The 19,170-nt window shown below is 33.7% G+C and overlaps 1 protein-coding gene across 1 annotated transcript in view; it reads left to right on the forward strand.

Moving 5' to 3' along the window:
• The first annotated feature begins 380 nt into the window (after positions 1-380).
• Positions 381-19,170, forward strand: part of il17rd (interleukin 17 receptor D) — a 46,666-nt gene continuing 27,876 nt past the window's right edge. Inside the window, exon 1 of the mRNA XM_052569472.1 lies at positions 381-604. Within this exon, the coding sequence (XP_052425432.1) occupies positions 491-604 (114 nt within the window). The 5' untranslated portion in view covers positions 381-490. The remainder of the gene's footprint in view (positions 605-19,170) is intronic.

Here is a 19,170-nt window from a genome sequence, read left to right on the forward strand (position 1 = left end):
CAATATCATGTTACAAAATGTTTTCATTCATGGTTAAACCAGATTTTCTGACAGGGATGTATTTTTATTCTCTAGTTCTTTGCACAAAAAATATTAAAACGTGTGTTTTTTATACTATGATGCATATATGTATTTTTGCATTTACTCTTTAAAAATTATAAGGCTATTTAGCTAATTAAACAGGTGACATAATGAGATATGAAACATAAACCAAACACAGTAAGTGCAATTAAGTGCCTTAAATTATATATATTTTATTAAAATGATGAATAAACTTTTATTGCATGATTTCTGTGATATTCTTCTTTACGGCTACTATATACAGCCTGTCAGATCAGGCGCGCGCACTGCTTGCATACTACAGGAACAGTGGGATTGGCGCGCGCGCGCACACACAAACACACACAGCTCCACCTCTTGAGACTCCTTGCACCTCCTTCACTGTCGCTCGTGTTCATTCCCATCAGCGGAGCTTCATGGACGGACAGGAATGGCTGGGTCACGGAGACGCGTTCACTTTCTCACGGCTTTGTGCGTGTTTTTGTGCTGCAGCGCTCCGGTGAACGGAGGAAAGAGAGCGAACTCGGAGAGATGCAAATACAAGGTAAAAAACACGCTCGAGCGAAATCTGTAAGACATTAGCGTGCAGTGTTTCTGACACGAGCTTTGCGAACAAGTTTAGTCATGTCACGTTATCGCAGAAGAACATTTAAAGCTCTCTTTTTTGCTTAAAACTTAAATAAAAACTTTTTTCTATGGTGAATTATTGAGCACCAGACTGTGTTTTAGCAATGTGTGGAGGTTAAAAGTGTCCGACAGTAAGTATCTTTATCTGTAAGGCAGATTATGTGTGTTTATTTGGGTTTACACTCTTTAAAATAAAGTTCTGGAACCATGTCTTTAACATGGAGGCTACTTTTAGCTGGTTCAAGTCGGTTTATAAGTTACAATGTAACAAAAACCTTAACTGCTTTGTTTCTGGTCTGAGATGGTTAAGCTAAAACTAAAATAAAGGGGTTCAAACTTACCTTTCCCACTTTTTAAATGATGTATTTCTTCTGAAAGCTGTCTATGTGTCGGTGGCTACAAAACAAAGAAACTTTCTAATCTCTAAAGAACCTGAATCTTTATTTGTAAGAGTGCACCTGTATGATTCGAGCTGTGTGTTTGGAGTTAAAGTCTTGTGCAAACAGTGTTCATCCGGTCAGGAGCACTGAGCTTTGGGAAATGGTTTTATTAGTAGGTCAGATGTGAGAAAGAGTCTCGCAGTCGGGTCTTTTGTTGATCTATTGTTGCTGGAGGTGACCTGTTGATGCTTCTGTGAATGGAGTTGAATGGTGGTAGACTACAGATGGAAATTAAAAAAAGGCTGAACATGCAACAGCTTTTCATGTAATCATTCAGTTGAATTTCTATCCTTATGTTGGCATTATAAAGGTTATTTAAAGGGACAGTCTCTCAATAGTGGAAATGTAGTCATCGTTTATCCACCCTCAAGCTGTGGAACCCAAAAGAAGATATTTTGAAGAATGTTGGCACCCAAACTGTTGACGGTAGCCATTGACTTCCATAGTATGGAAGTCTATGGGTACCGTCAGCTGTTTGGTGGATGTTTAATATATGGCTTACATTTTTTGATTTCCTAGACAGCCACATGACTGCTTTATTAATGCTTGACTGTTTCTTATCTTTTTATATGAGTATCTATTAAAAGATGATTCAGAGATGAATGTGGTCCTGTGGTGTTGGCAGTGTTTGTTTTGGGTTTTTCTTCCTGCTGACCCGTGTCTGGGTCGTTTGCTGATGACAGACAGGCTATTGACAGACAGATTGCCCCACAATCTCATTGTCTTGAAGGGACAGGACTGCTTTGAAGTCATTTCCTACAGGAAGTCAGTGAACTATTTGCTCTATTAAAATTCTTTGGCATTTCCTTTTAGGAAGCACAGTTTGCCTCCCTCCACTGCTACATCAAAGCCGTCCTGTTGAGAGAAACACTTCAGGTGTGAATGAATTGTGTGTTTTTGCACTTTTTCTTCTGCGCTGACAGCTGGGCTGAGACATAGTTGAACTACTTACTTTTTATAGATAACAGACAGTGTGTCTTCATTAATGAAAGCTGGTTTTTGTGAGATTCTTTTTATATGCATTTTTGGTGTGCATAATACAATTGTGCTTTATTGCTATTTTGAGATTGTAAAATTACTGAAAAAAATACTTAGACTTTGGTTTTGTAGTTTCAAATCACTAGTAATAAACTTTGGTGCATAATCTGTTCTGTCATGGATGTAAATGATGCCTAAAATTATGTGTCAAGCTAATTCTTTTTATATAGGGTTTTTCACAATACACGTTTCAAAGCAACTTTTCATGCAGAAATCCATGATGTTTATGTTGAGAATATCTTAATGCCTTTATAATTCAATTTAGCATATTATAGTTGGGCAACAATGTAGTATCAAACGATACCATGATACAAGCAAAGTATAAACTTGGTGGAAAAAAATCTGGATTTGAGTCATTAAGCAGTCACCTAGAAATGTGTTTACTTTGAGCAAAAGCCACACACATTTTCAGAAAACAAAATAGATTTTTTTTCAAGAATGTAGTTGCATGTTTTCTCAGTTTTTTTTTATTATTGCATTTTTTGTAAAATTTTATATGTAAAGACATTTTTATACACACGATTTTATAATGAGATTGTGCTTTTGTTTTTTTGTGCTTTAATGCACTTTTAGGCTCTTTAAGGCTCGTCCTGCTCTATATGTGTCTTGAGATGCAACTTTTATTTTTCAATGCAAACCTTGATACAACTGGACATAAAAATGGACTGGGGTCAAAAACCATGCATATTTTGAAACTGAAAATTTTAAAGAAAATTTAATCGTTTGTGATGTATATTGTATCTGTAAAGAATGTTTTATTTTGCAATGCATTACTGCTTTTTTTGTCAGTTTTCATAAATGCATCATTCATTCAGTGCAATCAGACATAAAGTGGACATGGGTCGGTAAGCAGTCAAGCAAGCAAACACCACTCACAACAATGTATTTTTTTATGATGCGTGCATGCAAAATCATTTATTTTTTCTCTTTTAAGAAAATGTAATCGTTTGTCACATTTTGTGTGAGTAGAGAGTTTTTTTACATTTTTTTTTACTTTGCATCATTGCGTTTGTGTCAGTTCTCATATGCAAAGACAACAAATAAACCCCAAAACTAGTGTTTAATTTTAAGATGCAAAAAAAGTGCTAGTTTGTGTTGCATGTTGTCTCTAGAGTTTTATACTTTCTGTGTTTGCTATGTTTCCTGTTTTTGACTGCACAGCTCAGGTCAAGTCTCAGGAAAAACAAAGGTGGATATTTAAATTGGCCTCTGAGCTTTGTTGGGCTTCAGCCGAGGCTCAATTGGTTCTCCGATGGGGGCCTTTTGGACTGGGATTAAAGTGGTTGCTCTCTCCGGAAGTCCCAGGCCTCTCGGCTCAATAGCATCCTGCCTTTGGCTTTCCATCGAGCTCTGTGAGAAATCCCGCTGCCAGGGCATCGTAGGGAGTCGTTGAAATGAGCCTAACTTTCCTTCTCAGAGACTGACCTCAAGTCCCGTATCTCTGTTTAAGAAATGAAGGAATTCATTACGGAACGGATATTACCGGCTGTGTAATCGGTTTAACAAAAGTCTCGTCCCCGTCCATCTGGTTAAGTTATGCTCTCTGAAAATGATGGCAGCCAAGCCTCACAAACATTAGCAAGCATTTCGAAATTGTTTCCAGCAAGAGCAAGGGTTTCTGGGGGTGCGATTAGCATCGGGGGAGACCGTGTTCTTCATGCGTAAACCTCAGTTGTGCTTTTAAGGGAATTGAGGGCCTTGATTAATATTCAACTTTGTAGAGCTCTCTTTTCCTTGGGCACTCAAGTAAATGTTTTGCAGAGAGTGTTTTTAATCGTTCCCTAAAGATCTTTATAGCAACAGTCCACCAAAAAACATCTCTTTGTTTACTCGAACCATCATGTGGTTCCAAACTAGTTTGATTATTATGAATATCATTGGCTGTTGACAAATTGCGTTTATAAAGTCTTTTATGCATAATGCATAAATGTAAACCGGCTGTATTTTATGAAAAACAAAACGACATATTAAAGCTGCAGTAGGTAACTTTTGTAAATATATATTTTTTACATATTTATTAAACCTGTCATTATGTCCTGACAGTAGAATATGAGACAGATAATCTGTGAAAAAATCAAGCTCCTCTGGCTCCTCCCAGTGTCCTATTGCCATTTGCAGAAATACATCACTCCCGGTAAGAAACAACCAATCAGAGCTGTGATCCGTAACTTTGTTTGTGTTCAAAATGTAGAAAAATGTAAATAATAAGCGAGTACACCATGAATCCATTTTCCAAACCATGTTTTTAGCCTGTCCTGAATCACTAGGGTGCACCTATAATAAGTGTTTATATTCGGACTATTTTAGATGGCTTCGGGGATACAGCGGCTGTCACACCCTCAGCTCGTTCCCTCAGCCCCAGTCACCATTGCCAGTCACCATCCACTCAATCTCCCATGCACCGCCCACGTGAGCCGTCACCTGAATACTAATTACCTGCACCTGCACCAGCAATCACCACACCTTTAAATACTCACCTCACTCACTCACTCACCGGCTGGAATCAAGATTGCATGGACATCTTTGTGGATCTTCTGCCTGCTCCTTGTGGACCGTATAGTGACTCTGTGGAGATTCAGACACAGCGATTAAGGGAAGTGACTCTTTGTTGTCTGGCCTAGCTTTGTGCTTGAACTCACCAATTGATCAGTGCTTGAAGATTCACCGTCTGTGACCACACTTACCTGCTCTGTTAAAGTCCTTTGTTAATAAAGCTTCACGTAAATACTTACCCGTCTTCTCCTCTCCTTGTGTGGATGTGACAGCGGCGGAGTAACCCAGTACCTTTGTGATTCTTCATAGACATAAACAGAGAGAAGTAGATCCGGCTACGATGTTCTTCCGCAAGACGCAAGCAGTTCTGTTTATTAACCGCTAGAGCGTCCAAAGTTACCGACTGCAGCTTTAAGCAAAATAAAAAATAAAAAAAAAATTGTAACAAATAAACAAATAAAATGTTATTTATTTATTTTACTTTTTTTTTCGAAAATACTTAAAAAAATCTTTTTTTCAAAAGTTGCAAATGTCTACTTCAAAATTTAATTTTAAATTCAATGTGTAATAAAAATTTACTAGACCAGTTTTTTCAGCCTACAGTAAAAGTGCATGTCTGTACTCAGTATAACTAGTCCATACATCTTGTGCACTGGAAATTCCAGGTCCTCTGAAGTCATATGATGCATATGAACAAAAACAGATAGAAATCAATAATATTTCTAGCCACTATAGCTCTAAAATCTCATTCGCAGTTGCTGCGTCACATTTGGATCATGTTAAAAAAAGTGTCAAAAAACACATATCGGTAGACCACTAGTTACCAGTAGCCACTGTCTTCAATAGTATGGAAAAAATACTGTGGAAGTCAACGGATACCAGTTGGGTTCCCAACATTCTTCCAAAAATCTTCTTTTGTGCTCAATAGAAGAGAGAAAAGAAAGAAAGAAAATTCTACTCAAATTTATTTTTGGTGGACTATTGCATTCATATAAAACGGAAGCAGTTGAATTAGGACTATGCAAAAAATCGAATGTGATTATCATGCACATCTCATCCGTAAAGACGCTCCTGTAATTAGAAGTATATCCCCAGCACGTGCGTTCAGATCAGGGTTGCCAGGTTTTAACAACAAATCCTGCCCAGTTGTTTCTCAAAACTAGTCCAAAACTAGCCCAATCGCGTTATACGGGAGGTTCCCCGATAAAAATTGCTTCCCGGGGTTAAAATATACGTTTTTTAGCAGGGTTGCCTTGGTTAAATTCGCATTTTAGGGGCTAAATATCACATTATTGGTATTGGGGTTGCTTCAAACCACGGACATGAAAAACAACCGCAGACTTGGCAACACTGGTTCAGGTGGAGCGTCAGTTGCTACACAGAGCCGTAGTCTACCGACAACTAACACAAAATCGTTTCCGAAATCGACAAAGAATCGCCCGCGATTTTAACACCGATTTTATGTAGATTGTGAGTGAATTACGGCTCGGTGTAGTAAATGCCCGTAAGTTGCCAAGTCTGTGGTTGTTTTTCATTTTGACAACTAATCTAGATCAGACCTGATTTTCAGGGCAGAAATCCCAGATTCAGTCTAATGTATAGGTCAAATAAAACAAAAGCATAACAGCCGATGTTTTACTGCGTCCCCTGACGGACACAAGCAGAATCCCAGCCAAGTCCTTCCTTTATTATAGCGGTTCAGGGATCTAATGCAAAACCTTGAGGGCATATATGGGCCTTTTTCCAGTTCTGTGTGTGTTTCTCAAAAGAGCCCTCACACTTCGGTTCCTTGTTCTCGTAACATCTGGTTGAGGATGAATGATGGGGAAGGGGGTGTGTTTCATGCGCTCACGGTGTGGAGAGAGAATGAAAGGGGGGTTTCGATCTGAGTTATTTCTGTGCCATCTTAAGGGTGCATTGAAAACCATCCAAGCAGCTCGTCCCCTTGCAGGCTGTGTCCTGTGCTGCGGTGGGAAAATCTCTGGTTGGCTGGCTCTGAATCAGCCCGGTTCGCTGAACTGCTTTGAATTCTGGGACAGAGGTCTTTCAGCGGCGAGACTTCTTTTGACTGGACGAGTGCTCCTGCCGCTCGCTTTGAATGGCACGATGTTGCTGGTCAACCTGGGTGTGTTAAAAGTGAATTAAGTTGGGACACTGAACTTCTTCTTAATCCTGTTAAAGCTATCGGTCTAAAGGTGATCAGGGCTACTTTTGTTTTGGACAGTTTGACATCTTACGTTCTTACATATCACTATGAATTTTATCAATCAGTCAGTCTGACAGTAAATCTATCAATCAATCAAGCAATCAATCATAAATGAGTCAATAAATCAGTCAAAAATGTTATTAATATGTAATTTTGTAATGTCAACATCAATATTAAAATTATTTATATATATATATATATATATATATATATATATATATATATATAATATATATTAGTATAGATGATGATTTATTTATTATGCATAATTATGCATAATGAATTATAAGTGTATTTAATAAGATGACTAATTTATTGTTTTAATTAATGCTATTTAATTATAAATGTTTATTTATTTGTTATTTTCATTTATTATTATTTCATATATGTGTTTATGTGTGTATGGGTGTCTGTGTTAAATAAAAAATAATCCCCAAAATTAAAAATTTTCATTGTCGATTACGTCGACGTGCGTGCAACGCGTCACACTGTTTACATCTCGCGTAATGGCATACTGGGAATGGAGAAAGTTGCATTCTATCACAAAAACAGAGACCACTGTTATCAAAAGTTTGGAAATACTTCAAACAGAGGACAAATAAAATGGCCATTTGTTCCCTTTGTAAAACCGATATGGTGTACCACGGCAGCACAACTGCGATGCGCGAGCACCTCAGAGGACAACATCCTGCCGCACTCCGGTGTTACGGTTTAACTGGTTACCGTGTTTTTCTTCGGACCAACTTCCTGGTTCAGGTCTCTGCTGCAGATGTGATGGAACGACCGCAGCAGATTCGGCGATTCTAAAAGCACAAACTGATGTGATATTATTAAGTGTCTAATAAACGCAGACTTGCTCATTGCATGATTCTGATATTCTTGTAAAGATTACAAGTTACTGGTATGATCACCCGTAGCGGCTGAAGTAAGGATAAAATAAAAAATAAAGTAAGCCTGTGTTGGCGCGGGCACTTTCCAAAGTGCTCGGGCAGTTGCGCCCCTGGGGCGTCTGCCGTTGCAAAGCAACCATGCCGTGCTCTCTCCCTGAAGACGCAGAATTTTCAGCAAAGGAAAAAAGGATTTGCAGCACTAAAATCGCTTGCAGTAGCTCTGCTACTAAATTTATTTCGAAATGGCAATCCATATACAAGTATGATCAGCTGTTCCTTCATCTTGGCTGAGCTTTCAACGTTGTTACGGGAAAGGATGAAGCTGATTGGTTAGTTCTTGTCACATGACCCGCGGTGCGCTTGAGGCATTCTGGAAAGTTGAGATGTTTTTAACTCGATGCGGTGTGGACGCGCCTGTTTTTGGGACCGCGTCGCTTCCATTATGAGCGCGCATATCGTGCGCCTACGTTGGAAATAACGAACTTGAGCGCACAACAGACGTGATATGTGAACGGCCCCTTAAAAGACAGCGTCCCGCGAGACAACAGTCACAAACCACCGAATCAGCTCTAGATCTCTTGAAACCATGCTAAACTATAGCAGAACCCTGACTACATTTTATGGTTTGTGATGCTAAAGAACATTTCATGACGTCTCAGACAACTGTAAATGTATGGCTACTGTGGTTTAATTATAAGCACAATCATACTCAAATTTACCATAGTAAAATAATTTTCTTTGCCTCTTTATTTTTTTATACTGTAAAAACATAAACCACAATAGTTGAAAATGAATAAAGGTTGAAATATTATATTAGAAGTTGTACTTATATTTTTTGTAAAGTTATCCAAAGGATTCATTTGCTAATCAAAAAAAGAACATTAAATTAATTATTTATTGTAATAAAAATCATCGTTAGAGTAGTCGACTAATCGAAAAAATAATCGTTAGATTAGTCGACAGAAAAAATAATTGTTAGTTGCAGCTCTAATTTCATTGTATATGCTTATTTGATAAATTATACAAAATTATGATTTTTTTATGATGAACGTCAGTGCTTTAAAAACTAGATTGTTACTTTCATTATTTTATTTATATATTTGTGTAATTATTAAAATGCATAATATAAAATACTAATTATAAAATTATTTATGAATATACTAAGGTGGATATATTCTTTATAGCTTTTCTCTAGTATTTCTGTCCACTTCTATTCAGAATCATGCATGAAACTGATAAAATGCAGAAAATGAACCATGCAAAACATGATTATTTGTAATATGGCTATAATATGTCTCCTAAACCTAATGCAGAACAAATCTGAACATTTATTTATGCTATTTGAGCTGGCGCTTTAACCTCGGAGAGTTGGCGATGCTGTGGCGAGCCGAGGGCTGTAACCCGAGTCTGTGATCTGTGGTCATTTACTCTCTCCCTGCCCCCCCACAGACTGAAGTCATTACAATCAATTAGCTGCTCTCTGCTCCGGCCTAATCAAGGATCTGGTAGAGAGCAGCTTCCTGCCTGTAGGTTTCAGGCAATGATTTGAGATTATACAGTGTGTGTCGTCTGCAGGCTGAAGCATGCTCTGGGGTGGAGGCGGGCGTCTTGATGTTGCCAGTTTGTGGGTGCTTGATCAAAACCACAGCTTTGTATTTGTTATCGTTGATCTTTTTTTTTTTTTGTCTGTAATGAAGTCCAATGAAGTTGAAGTAAAGGACATTAGGTTGAAACAAATATTAGATTCCGAGTCACTTTTTCACTTCATGTACACTGCTATTTTCATGCTGCAATGCATTAAGAGAATCATTCCTCAAGGAACCATTCACAGAATTCCAAAATAAACTTTTAACACATGATAGAACCTTTTATTTCATTAAAAAGTTCCATGGATGTTAAATGGAATCCTTTATATTTTGAGGTGCTTGATTCATTAGTGTATGTTGCTCCAAAGAGTCAGAAAGTTTGTAGTCTTTAAAAAAAATATATATTTTACCCTTAGCAGACATGAAATAGGTTGTAAACAATTTCATTTTGACTGAATTATTCTACTTAAGTAGGATAAGTAAGAGTTCATGCACAGATTTATTTCAAAAAGCGAAAGGTATAAAATTAATGCACAGTTCATAGGCTAGTTTTTCTGTGTATTCTTTAATCAAAATGCATTCAATTAAAGGTTATTTGACTCTAAGAACAATTTAATTTTTAATTTTTATTTAAATTTTTATTTTTTTTATTATGCATGTAAATATTTTATAAAAATGAATGCATAAAAAAAAAAAAAAAATATATATATATATATATATATATATATATATTTATATTATCTAGTTAATACATATATATATATATATATATATATATATATATATATATATATATATATATGCATTATGCATGTAAATATTTTATAAAAATGAATGCATAATTTATATATATATATATATATATATATATATTTATGTATATATGTGTGTGTGTGTGTGTGTGTATATATATAAACTACTAGATAATATAAAAAATAATATATATATATATATATATATATATATATATATATATATAATATATATATATATATATATATATATATATATTAACTAGATAATAGAAGGAAAAAAATATATAAAAGTATATATATATATATATATATATATATATATATATATATATATATATATATATATATATATATATATATATATATATTTCTTTTTTTTTCTATTATCTAGTAATTATTTAATTAATATATATATTTATTTCATGTAATTATTTAGTAACATTTAATAAATTTAAATAGATAAAACAACTTAATGAAATGATATTTATAAAATTCTATAGAATTTTTTTAGTTTATATATGTTATATAACTAATTAATATTAATGAAAAAATATATATAATATATATTTTCTATATATATGAAATGATAGAGTTATCCTGCTACGAATGCATTAAGATCTCATGTTTTGTAAAGAGCTAAAGGCTCAAGCAGTGTAATGGGTCTGGAGCAGCTCGAAGTGTTTGGGCTCTGGTGACTCTCAAAGGCAGCTTCATTATAAGGGCCCTGCGCCTGAGGTTGAAGGGTTAATCAGCATGTGTTCAGCTCTCTTGTGTCTCATCCGTCCTTCTTGGCACCGCTTCTGTGTTTTCCATTAGAGCGAGATGATCTTCTCTTCTCTTCCTCTTCTTCATGGTCGTGTGTTTCTGGAAGGCCGTGGGCAGCGGTGCATTCTTAACTCACGAAACCCAAAACTTCAAATCCCACAAGCCCTCTGTCCTCCCGTCAAGAGGTGCGTTGTTTGTGAATGTCATCCGGCGGCTCATTCTTGGCCGTGTCTTTTTCTCGGTGTTTGTTCTCGCAGGGCGGATGCACAGTGACTGTTTTATCAGCTCCAACTATTAATCCAGGCTTTAGAAGTGTAAATGAAAGGGCTTTTTTGAGGATCGGTTTCTCTTCTGAAAGCGTGTCTAGACTCGTTTCAGGAGTTTCTGTCTGCTGTGTCTACATCCTTTATTTAGTAATGTGAATTTCAAATGATTATAAAAACAAGATGATAACAAAGGAGGAAGAATCCAGACAACAAAGATTTCTTAGGAGTTAAGGTGGATGTCTTGCTGACATAAACATTTATGTGTGTGTGGGTGTGTGTTTTCTATAAGGATTCCCAAATTCTTTTGTCAGCCAAGCAACTTTGACCTAAAATGTTTACTCTAAGTACACCTGAGATTTTAAGTTAATATTTAAATAAATTAAAATTAAACACACTCACTTGTTCACAGTACTCTTATGTTGGTTAATGGTCACGTGACATGCAGGTAAACAAAGATAATATTTAATAATTTAAGAATATTTACAGTAAATATACAGTACAGACCAAAAGGTTAGAAACATTACTATTTTTTATGTTTTTGAAAGAAGTTTCTTCTGCTCATCAAGCCTGCATTTATTTGATCAAAAATACAGAAAAAAAAAATAATATTGTGAAATATTATTACAATTTAAAATAATTGTTTTTAAATTTATTATACTTTAAATGATCATTTATTTCTTCACATGATCCTTCAGAAATCCTTCTAATATGATGATTCATTATCAAAGTTGGAAACAGTTCTGCTGCTTAATATTTTTTCAGAACATGTGATACTTTTTTAGGATACTTTGATGAATAATAATAAAAAAAGAAGCTATGTTTTTAAAATATTAATATTTTGTAATAACAATATACACTACTGGTCAGTAATTTGGGGTCAGTCATTTTTTTTCTTTCTTTTTTTTAATAAAATCAATACTTTTATTCAGCAAGGATGTGTTAAATTGATAAAAAGTGATAGTAAAGAAGATATATTATTAGAATATGTATTATTATAACTTTTTATTTATTTTGAATAAATGCAGTTCTTTTTAACCTTTAATTGATCAAATGTATGAGACAGCAGAACTGTTTCCAACACTCATAATAAATCAGAATATCAGAATGATTTCTAAATGATCATGTGATCGACTGATGTTACATGTGACACTGAAGGCTGGAGGAATGATGCTGAAAATTCAGCATGGCATCACAGAAATAAATTATTTTTTTTGAAGTATATTCAAATATAAAACTATTATTTTAAGTTGTAATAATATTTCTCAATATTACAGTTTTTTTAAATGCAGGCTTGATGAGCAGAAGAAACTTCTTTCAAAAACATTAAAAATAGCAATGTTTCCAAACCTTTGGTCTGTACTGTGTGTGTGTGTGTGTATATATATATATATATATATATATATATATGTATGTATATGTATGTATATGTGTTTTATTAAAAAAATAATTATATTATACTATTATAAATATTTTATGTTTAGTCTTATGTTGTATTTATTTGAATATTTTATTTAATATTAAATTCATTTTTTAAATGATTTTATGAATTTTTAGGAATTGTTGAATTGTTGAAAAAATACATTTTAATTTAAAACTATATGGTTTTATAAATATTTCATAATGTTTTATCTGAATAATTTAAATGTTTTAATTTTTATTTAATTTTGATAATTTCATTTAAAACTAAATGTATTTACATAACTATTTAAAAAAATATTCATTAAGTGTTAAACTCTTAATTGATTAAAATCCCCGTGAAAGTAATATATATCATAATTTACTCACAGAATTAGGACATTCATGCTGCTCTTTTAACATAAAAGCATGTGATGAGCTCTAATAAAGGTAGCCTGTTTGATTTATCTATATTTCAAGTATAATCCAAGACGTACAATATTTCTGTGCAAAAATCAGACAAACAGTTAAGTTGTATAATAAAAGGATTTGTGTTCAAACTTGGGACTCTCAGAAACACAATCACAGCATGTTGTTTCTTATTAACAGGATGCACATTTATTCATTATGGTTGAGATGATTTAGTTTTGCTGCAGATATGAATCCAGCAGATGTTCGTGAAGCTTTGACCTTTGACCTCGTGTTGAAAGGCACTGAAGGTCAACCGTGCACAAGTTCAGAAATCAATTTATGATGGTTCCCAGGGTTCAGAGGTCAGATCTTCCCAGGTTCCCGGTGCACATGTTGGCCACTTTTCATGACTTCTGTCTTCAGACATTGGGGTTTTTTTTAATAAAAAAGGCTGATCCTGGATCAGTGCATTGAGTTAAGCTCTACCTAGACACTTTAGGACTGGAAAACTCATCACTTGAGAGGAAGTTGAGCGTGATCTACATGAACTCTGAGACTAGTTAAAGCGTTCTTCACCCGTCCCGTGATAAATTCCCTACTAAAAGTGGCGATGTTTGCTCAAATGAGATCAAGAGAGCACCTCGACTGCGCTGTGTTTACGTAAATGAGCTGCTGAAGTTCCTCAGAGCACATGTAATGGCATATGGGAGCGTTTTTGTGACAGAAGGGGCTGGGAAGACAGGAAAGACATTAAGGAGAGCAGACCGAAGCCCTCCAGGGTTTGACTGAATGCCACAAAGGCCCTTCATCAGACGCTCCTCGCTGACTTGTTCATCCGGTTCCTCACGGGCTCAGAGACTCATGTTTTAGGTGCTTTATGGGAACAAATTCAGTGTTGCATGTAGTTCTGTTTGTTTGGCTTTTGTTTTGTTTGGAGCAGTCCTGTGTAAAACTGGAAATATTTGCATGTTAAAAAACAAAAAACAAATTTTGCCTACTATAACTATTGCTAAAAATTTATTGCTATATCTTTTGTAAAAAAAAAAAAAAAAAAAAACATATATATATAGTGCATTTGCAAAAACAGATTTTTTTTTTCATTGTGCATTCCAATTAATCTCATTCAAACTGGGTTATTAAAAAATATATACTAAAAACCGCTAAATAATATAATAAAACACATTAAAAACATTATCTGGTTTTGCAAATGAATACAAATATTTTATTTATATAATGAAAAAAATTATAAAAAAATTATGCATGTATATAAAACTAATTATTTGTATAAATAATAACAGTTAATAATTATTAATTGGTAAATAATCAAACAAATTTGCCCAGTATAAATACATAGGTCAAAAGTTTGTAAAAAATAATAATAATAAAAAATGAGTCTGTTATGCTTGCCAAGGCATAACATACAGTAAAAGCAGTTATATTATAAAATAAAATATGCAATTTAAAATAATAATTTTTTTAATAGAATATGATGTAAAAAGTAATTTATTCCTGTGATGCAAAGCAGACTTTTCAAGCGTCATTACTCTTTTAGAAATCAAATGTGTCTTGAACGTTTGTCTTATTTTGTTCTCAGAATCCTGTTGATTTAGATTTTAAATTGATGTTGATTAAGCATCAGAATTGTTCATTGCATCCCTTGTTTTAGGATCTGCTTTAGTCGCTCTCATGTCTGAAGTTGCGTCTGAGCGTCAGGATGTTTGTAGCTGTGTTGCATTGCAGACTTGCTCTGATGACCATAATTACACAGATGAAGAAAGCTGATACCTGCTCATTAATGCCACATGATCACCGGCAGCTATGGGCCGGCAGCCGGAAAGAAACTCAATCTGTTTGTTTTTGATGTCAAGACATGTCGTTTGTATGCAAGTGAGTCTGATTCATGATTAATTTTTGTTATATTGCATGCTAAATATTGTAAATATGTTGACTCTCCCCTGGTAAACAGAGTTTCCTCAAGACAAACAAAGGCCTTTGCGAAGTCAAGCGTCTCATCACTGATTTGTTTTGTGTTTTTGGTGGGACATGAAAGTTGCATATAAAAGAGATTAATAACAACAGGACCCGATAGCAAACACAAAGTTGATTGTCCCAGAAAATGACTCTTTTTGGAATATGAAATTGGAGACACATGTTGAGGAAATGAGAAGCGTGTGTTTCGGGCTCCGCTCAGATCGACTGCGGTCAGGTTTGTCAAATCAAATGCAAAAAGGTGCTCGCTTCCTCTGTTTGGACATTGGGGGAAGAGATTCCGCTGATTCAAGTGGTTTTGTCTAAAATGAGTTTTATAACTATATATATATATATAAAAAATATATATATACAAAAAGAAATGTTATAAGCAAATGACAGTTCAATAAATCAATTAATCGATCATTCATCAATCTATATACATGTGTGTGTGTGTGTGTGTGTATATATATATATATATATAATATTTTTTTTACTTTTTAATTAAATATATATACATTTGCAAATTATTGTTTATATTTGTTAGATAATAGAAATTTTATTGCAAAAAAAAAAAAAAAAAAAAAAAAATATATATATATATATATATAATATTTGAAATTGTAATTAATTGTAATTTTGGTATGTAAAATAATGTCATTATTAGAAATAATTGCAGTTAAAATCAAAAATGTATTATTTTGATAATATTTTTGATATATTTATAAATTAATTAATATATAAAGATTACAATTATTTATAACTCTAAACATTTTGTGTGTGTGTGTGCATACATATAAACATACACACATACACACACATATATGTAGTTTTATTTGAGCTTAACATTGCAATAGAAATGTACACAATAATAGAAATCTAAACATGCTATCCAAAAAACCAATGAGATTTTAATTCCTTTTGCACACACTTTTGCAAGAGAGGACTTTAAATCATCCGTCAGATATTTATTGGATTGCTTTGTATGGTGTGAAACTTGAACACGAGTTTGCTAAAGCAGTTACTAAATTAATTTTTGTCTGTTGGTTAAAGTCACATAAATCCTTTACACTAAGACCAGGAACATGTTTTGAACAGGGTGAATTTTGTGAAAATAAAGGCAATTTTCAGTGCAAATCAGGCCGGCGCTGATCTTGCTTTGTTTCTTTTATATTCCAAGCAATTTGTTGGACAAACAGTGAGAAGTGGTCTGGGGGTTTTGTTTGTTTTGACAGCGCAGAGGAACAAGCCCCCCGAGAGCAGATCAGCCAGATCTGAAGCTCAGTATCATAAGTGCATGAAAGATAAACACAGTGATGGAGAGCGGCTGCCGCAGACTCAAACAGTGCTCTCCTGAACTGGATTTATCTTCTTCCTTCAGCCCACCAGCTCTGGAGCATGCAATCAACATCTGATTTCTTGCATTTGTGTGCAGCATTTGTGCTAGGCCTGACTGATCCCGTTGTTTGGATCATTTCAAGTTTATGCATGCAAATCTGTTGGGCAAAATAAAAAATGCTAAAATCACTAAAGTTTGTCTAGAGGTTTAGAAGGACTGAGGGATTAATCCAAAGCAAAATTGTGATTATAATTTAGTGTGATTATCAGATTGCAAAGGCTTCATATGAGAGTTTCAGAGTGATGCGTGGCATTGAGTTCATTTACACGCGAGCAGCTCGTGATCCGCTGTTTTCAGTATCTCAGAGCCACTCTGTTCAGAGTCATTGTTGCTTTACATGATCATATTTATTTGCATTGTAATTTAAAAAAAGTCTCATAGTAATATTTCATGCTTTAATTGTTATTTTAATAATGATTTTAGAATAAAATTGTCTATAATAATAATAATAATAATAATAATAATAATAATAATAATAAAATATTATTATTGAATTTTCTTTTTAACTTTTTAGCCAAACTGTGCAGCCTTACAAACTAAGTAAATTTATGTTTTTATATATAATATTATGTTATTTAATATGTGCAAATTAAACATAATTTATATTTACATTAATTAGATTGAAAATATATTTAAAAATTATATTATCTATTTTATTTTATTTATTTTTATAAACCTTTTATTTTATAATTTAATAAGGACATGTTTACATACTCCTTTTTCAATTTTTGTATACTTAAAAATATATAATTCTTACATTATAATTTAATTGTATATAATATTACTAGAATAATATATATTTATTTTACTATATAATGTATAATAATAATATAGCAAGCTATAATTTACACTCACACACCCATAATATAGTATATAAATAAATATTGTGATATATTATTATGAGTTATTCTATAATTTATTTACTTATTTTTATGTATATGTATATAATATATATATATTATTTATTTGTAGTCTATGTAAATAGAAATGTAAAATCATTAGATTGTAATTATATAAAAAAATATGTTAATCTATTTTATTTGATTTATTTATTTTTATAAACCTTCTATTTTATACTTTAATAAGGACATGTGTACATACCCCTTTAAAATTTACATTGCAAAATATAAATCTAGAAGACATTTTACATTTTTAAATCAAATACTAAGAATTTTTAAGAAGTATAAGCAAACCTGTAACGCTTTAAAAAAACAACAACTGCATTTTAAATTACAATCACATTTTCTTTTCCAGAGAAGATGCTATTTTTGTTCTCTCTTCAACAAATCGTTTAGTATCTGGTTTCACTGAAGCTCTGTTTTCTGCCATTCACTTGTGATATTTATTCATGCATTTTATTTGCATCATCTGGGATCCATATGAGGCGGTTTGTTTCTAGTAAAGAGGTACCGGTCTGTTCTGAGAAACCGTAAAGAAAGCAGCGAGATGCAGGTCGCCTCAGCTTCACGTGTAATCCTAACAAACGCCGCTGGGTAATTTAGTGAGTTCTCAGCGCTAGAGATATTATCTGCTCCCTTCCTGAACCCAGACCAATGAATAGCAGCAGTGTCCCTCTGATTGATCATCGCTGGTCAGAAATCCCATCATGCTTCAGCAGAGAGAAACCGATAGCATGCATGTTCCTGTTCAATGCGGGGGCAAAATCCCAGAGGGATGCATTTCCTCCGAGTCGGCTGGGAGAAGATTGAAGCAGCGAAGGATCAAACAAATAGCTGCCCTTTGAAAAAAGTGTGGTCTGCTGGCTTGTTTGCTGTTATCTCCATATGGTTTAGAGCTAATTGGGTTCTTAAGAAGAACCATCTACACTTGTAACGTAGCTGGCAGCGTTCTCATTAAATGAGCTTCATGTGTGTGTTGAGATGCCAAAGCAAAAGTCAAACCAGGTACTTCAAACCGTGTGCTTTATGTAACGTGATTATGTGTCTGGGTTGGATTGTGTGAAGTTCATATTTCAGAATGAGACTGTTTGCCAGATTAACCCTGTAAAGCCTGACTCATTAGACTGCTTTAAACAGGATATAAAAGGAAATCTAAAAAAGGGTTTTCATATTTGATACATCGGGTTTTTATGATTCATATTGTGAGAGTACTGAACATTTTATTCAGAAACCTAAACTGAGCAGAAATTAGTAATTTGGTAAAGTTTCCGATGTTTATATGGACAAAGTTGATGAAATTCTGATTTGTTATGTAAATCAAAGAGATCAAAGAAAGAAAAAAACGTATTTATCATATTGCTTTTTATAGCTATAAAAGGTCGTTTTGGGAAACATTGTCAATTTATTTGCTGAACGCAGTCGCATTATGAAAAAAAATTGACATTTTTCAAATAAAACGCTAAAAACATAAAAATTAGCAAATAAATAAGGTGAAAGATACATAAAAAGTCAACAAAACAAATTATGAATAAATATGATATATAATAAAATTTTAAAAAAAGTTAAAATCTGAAATAAAAACAAAAAGTATAAAATTAGTTTAAATGGAAAATAAAATAAAGGTAACACAAATAAAAGGAGATGTAAAAGAAGATATAATTAAATAAAATTAACTTTGTCAAATCTGAATGGCAGACTAAATACAAGAAATTAGGGGTGTAACGTTATGTGTATTTGTACCGGACCGTTTCGGTACAGGGCTTTCGGTACGGTGCACGTGTGTAACTAATGACCGAATGCAATATTTTTTATGCGGAACATAGGTTTATTGTCGTGTTTCCAAATGAACATATTAAGTGGCGGAAGTCTCCACGTTCAGCGCAAATCCCGCCCTCTGAGGACGGTGACACACTGGATGCGTGGCGTGAGCGTGGCGTGAGTGTGGCGTTTCTGGTGCGTGTCAGGAGCGTGG

Source organism: Carassius gibelio, chromosome B11 (assembly GCF_023724105.1).
Source record: "Carassius gibelio isolate Cgi1373 ecotype wild population from Czech Republic chromosome B11, carGib1.2-hapl.c, whole genome shotgun sequence".
In the NCBI taxonomy this organism is placed as follows: Eukaryota; Metazoa; Chordata; class Actinopteri; order Cypriniformes; family Cyprinidae; genus Carassius; species Carassius gibelio.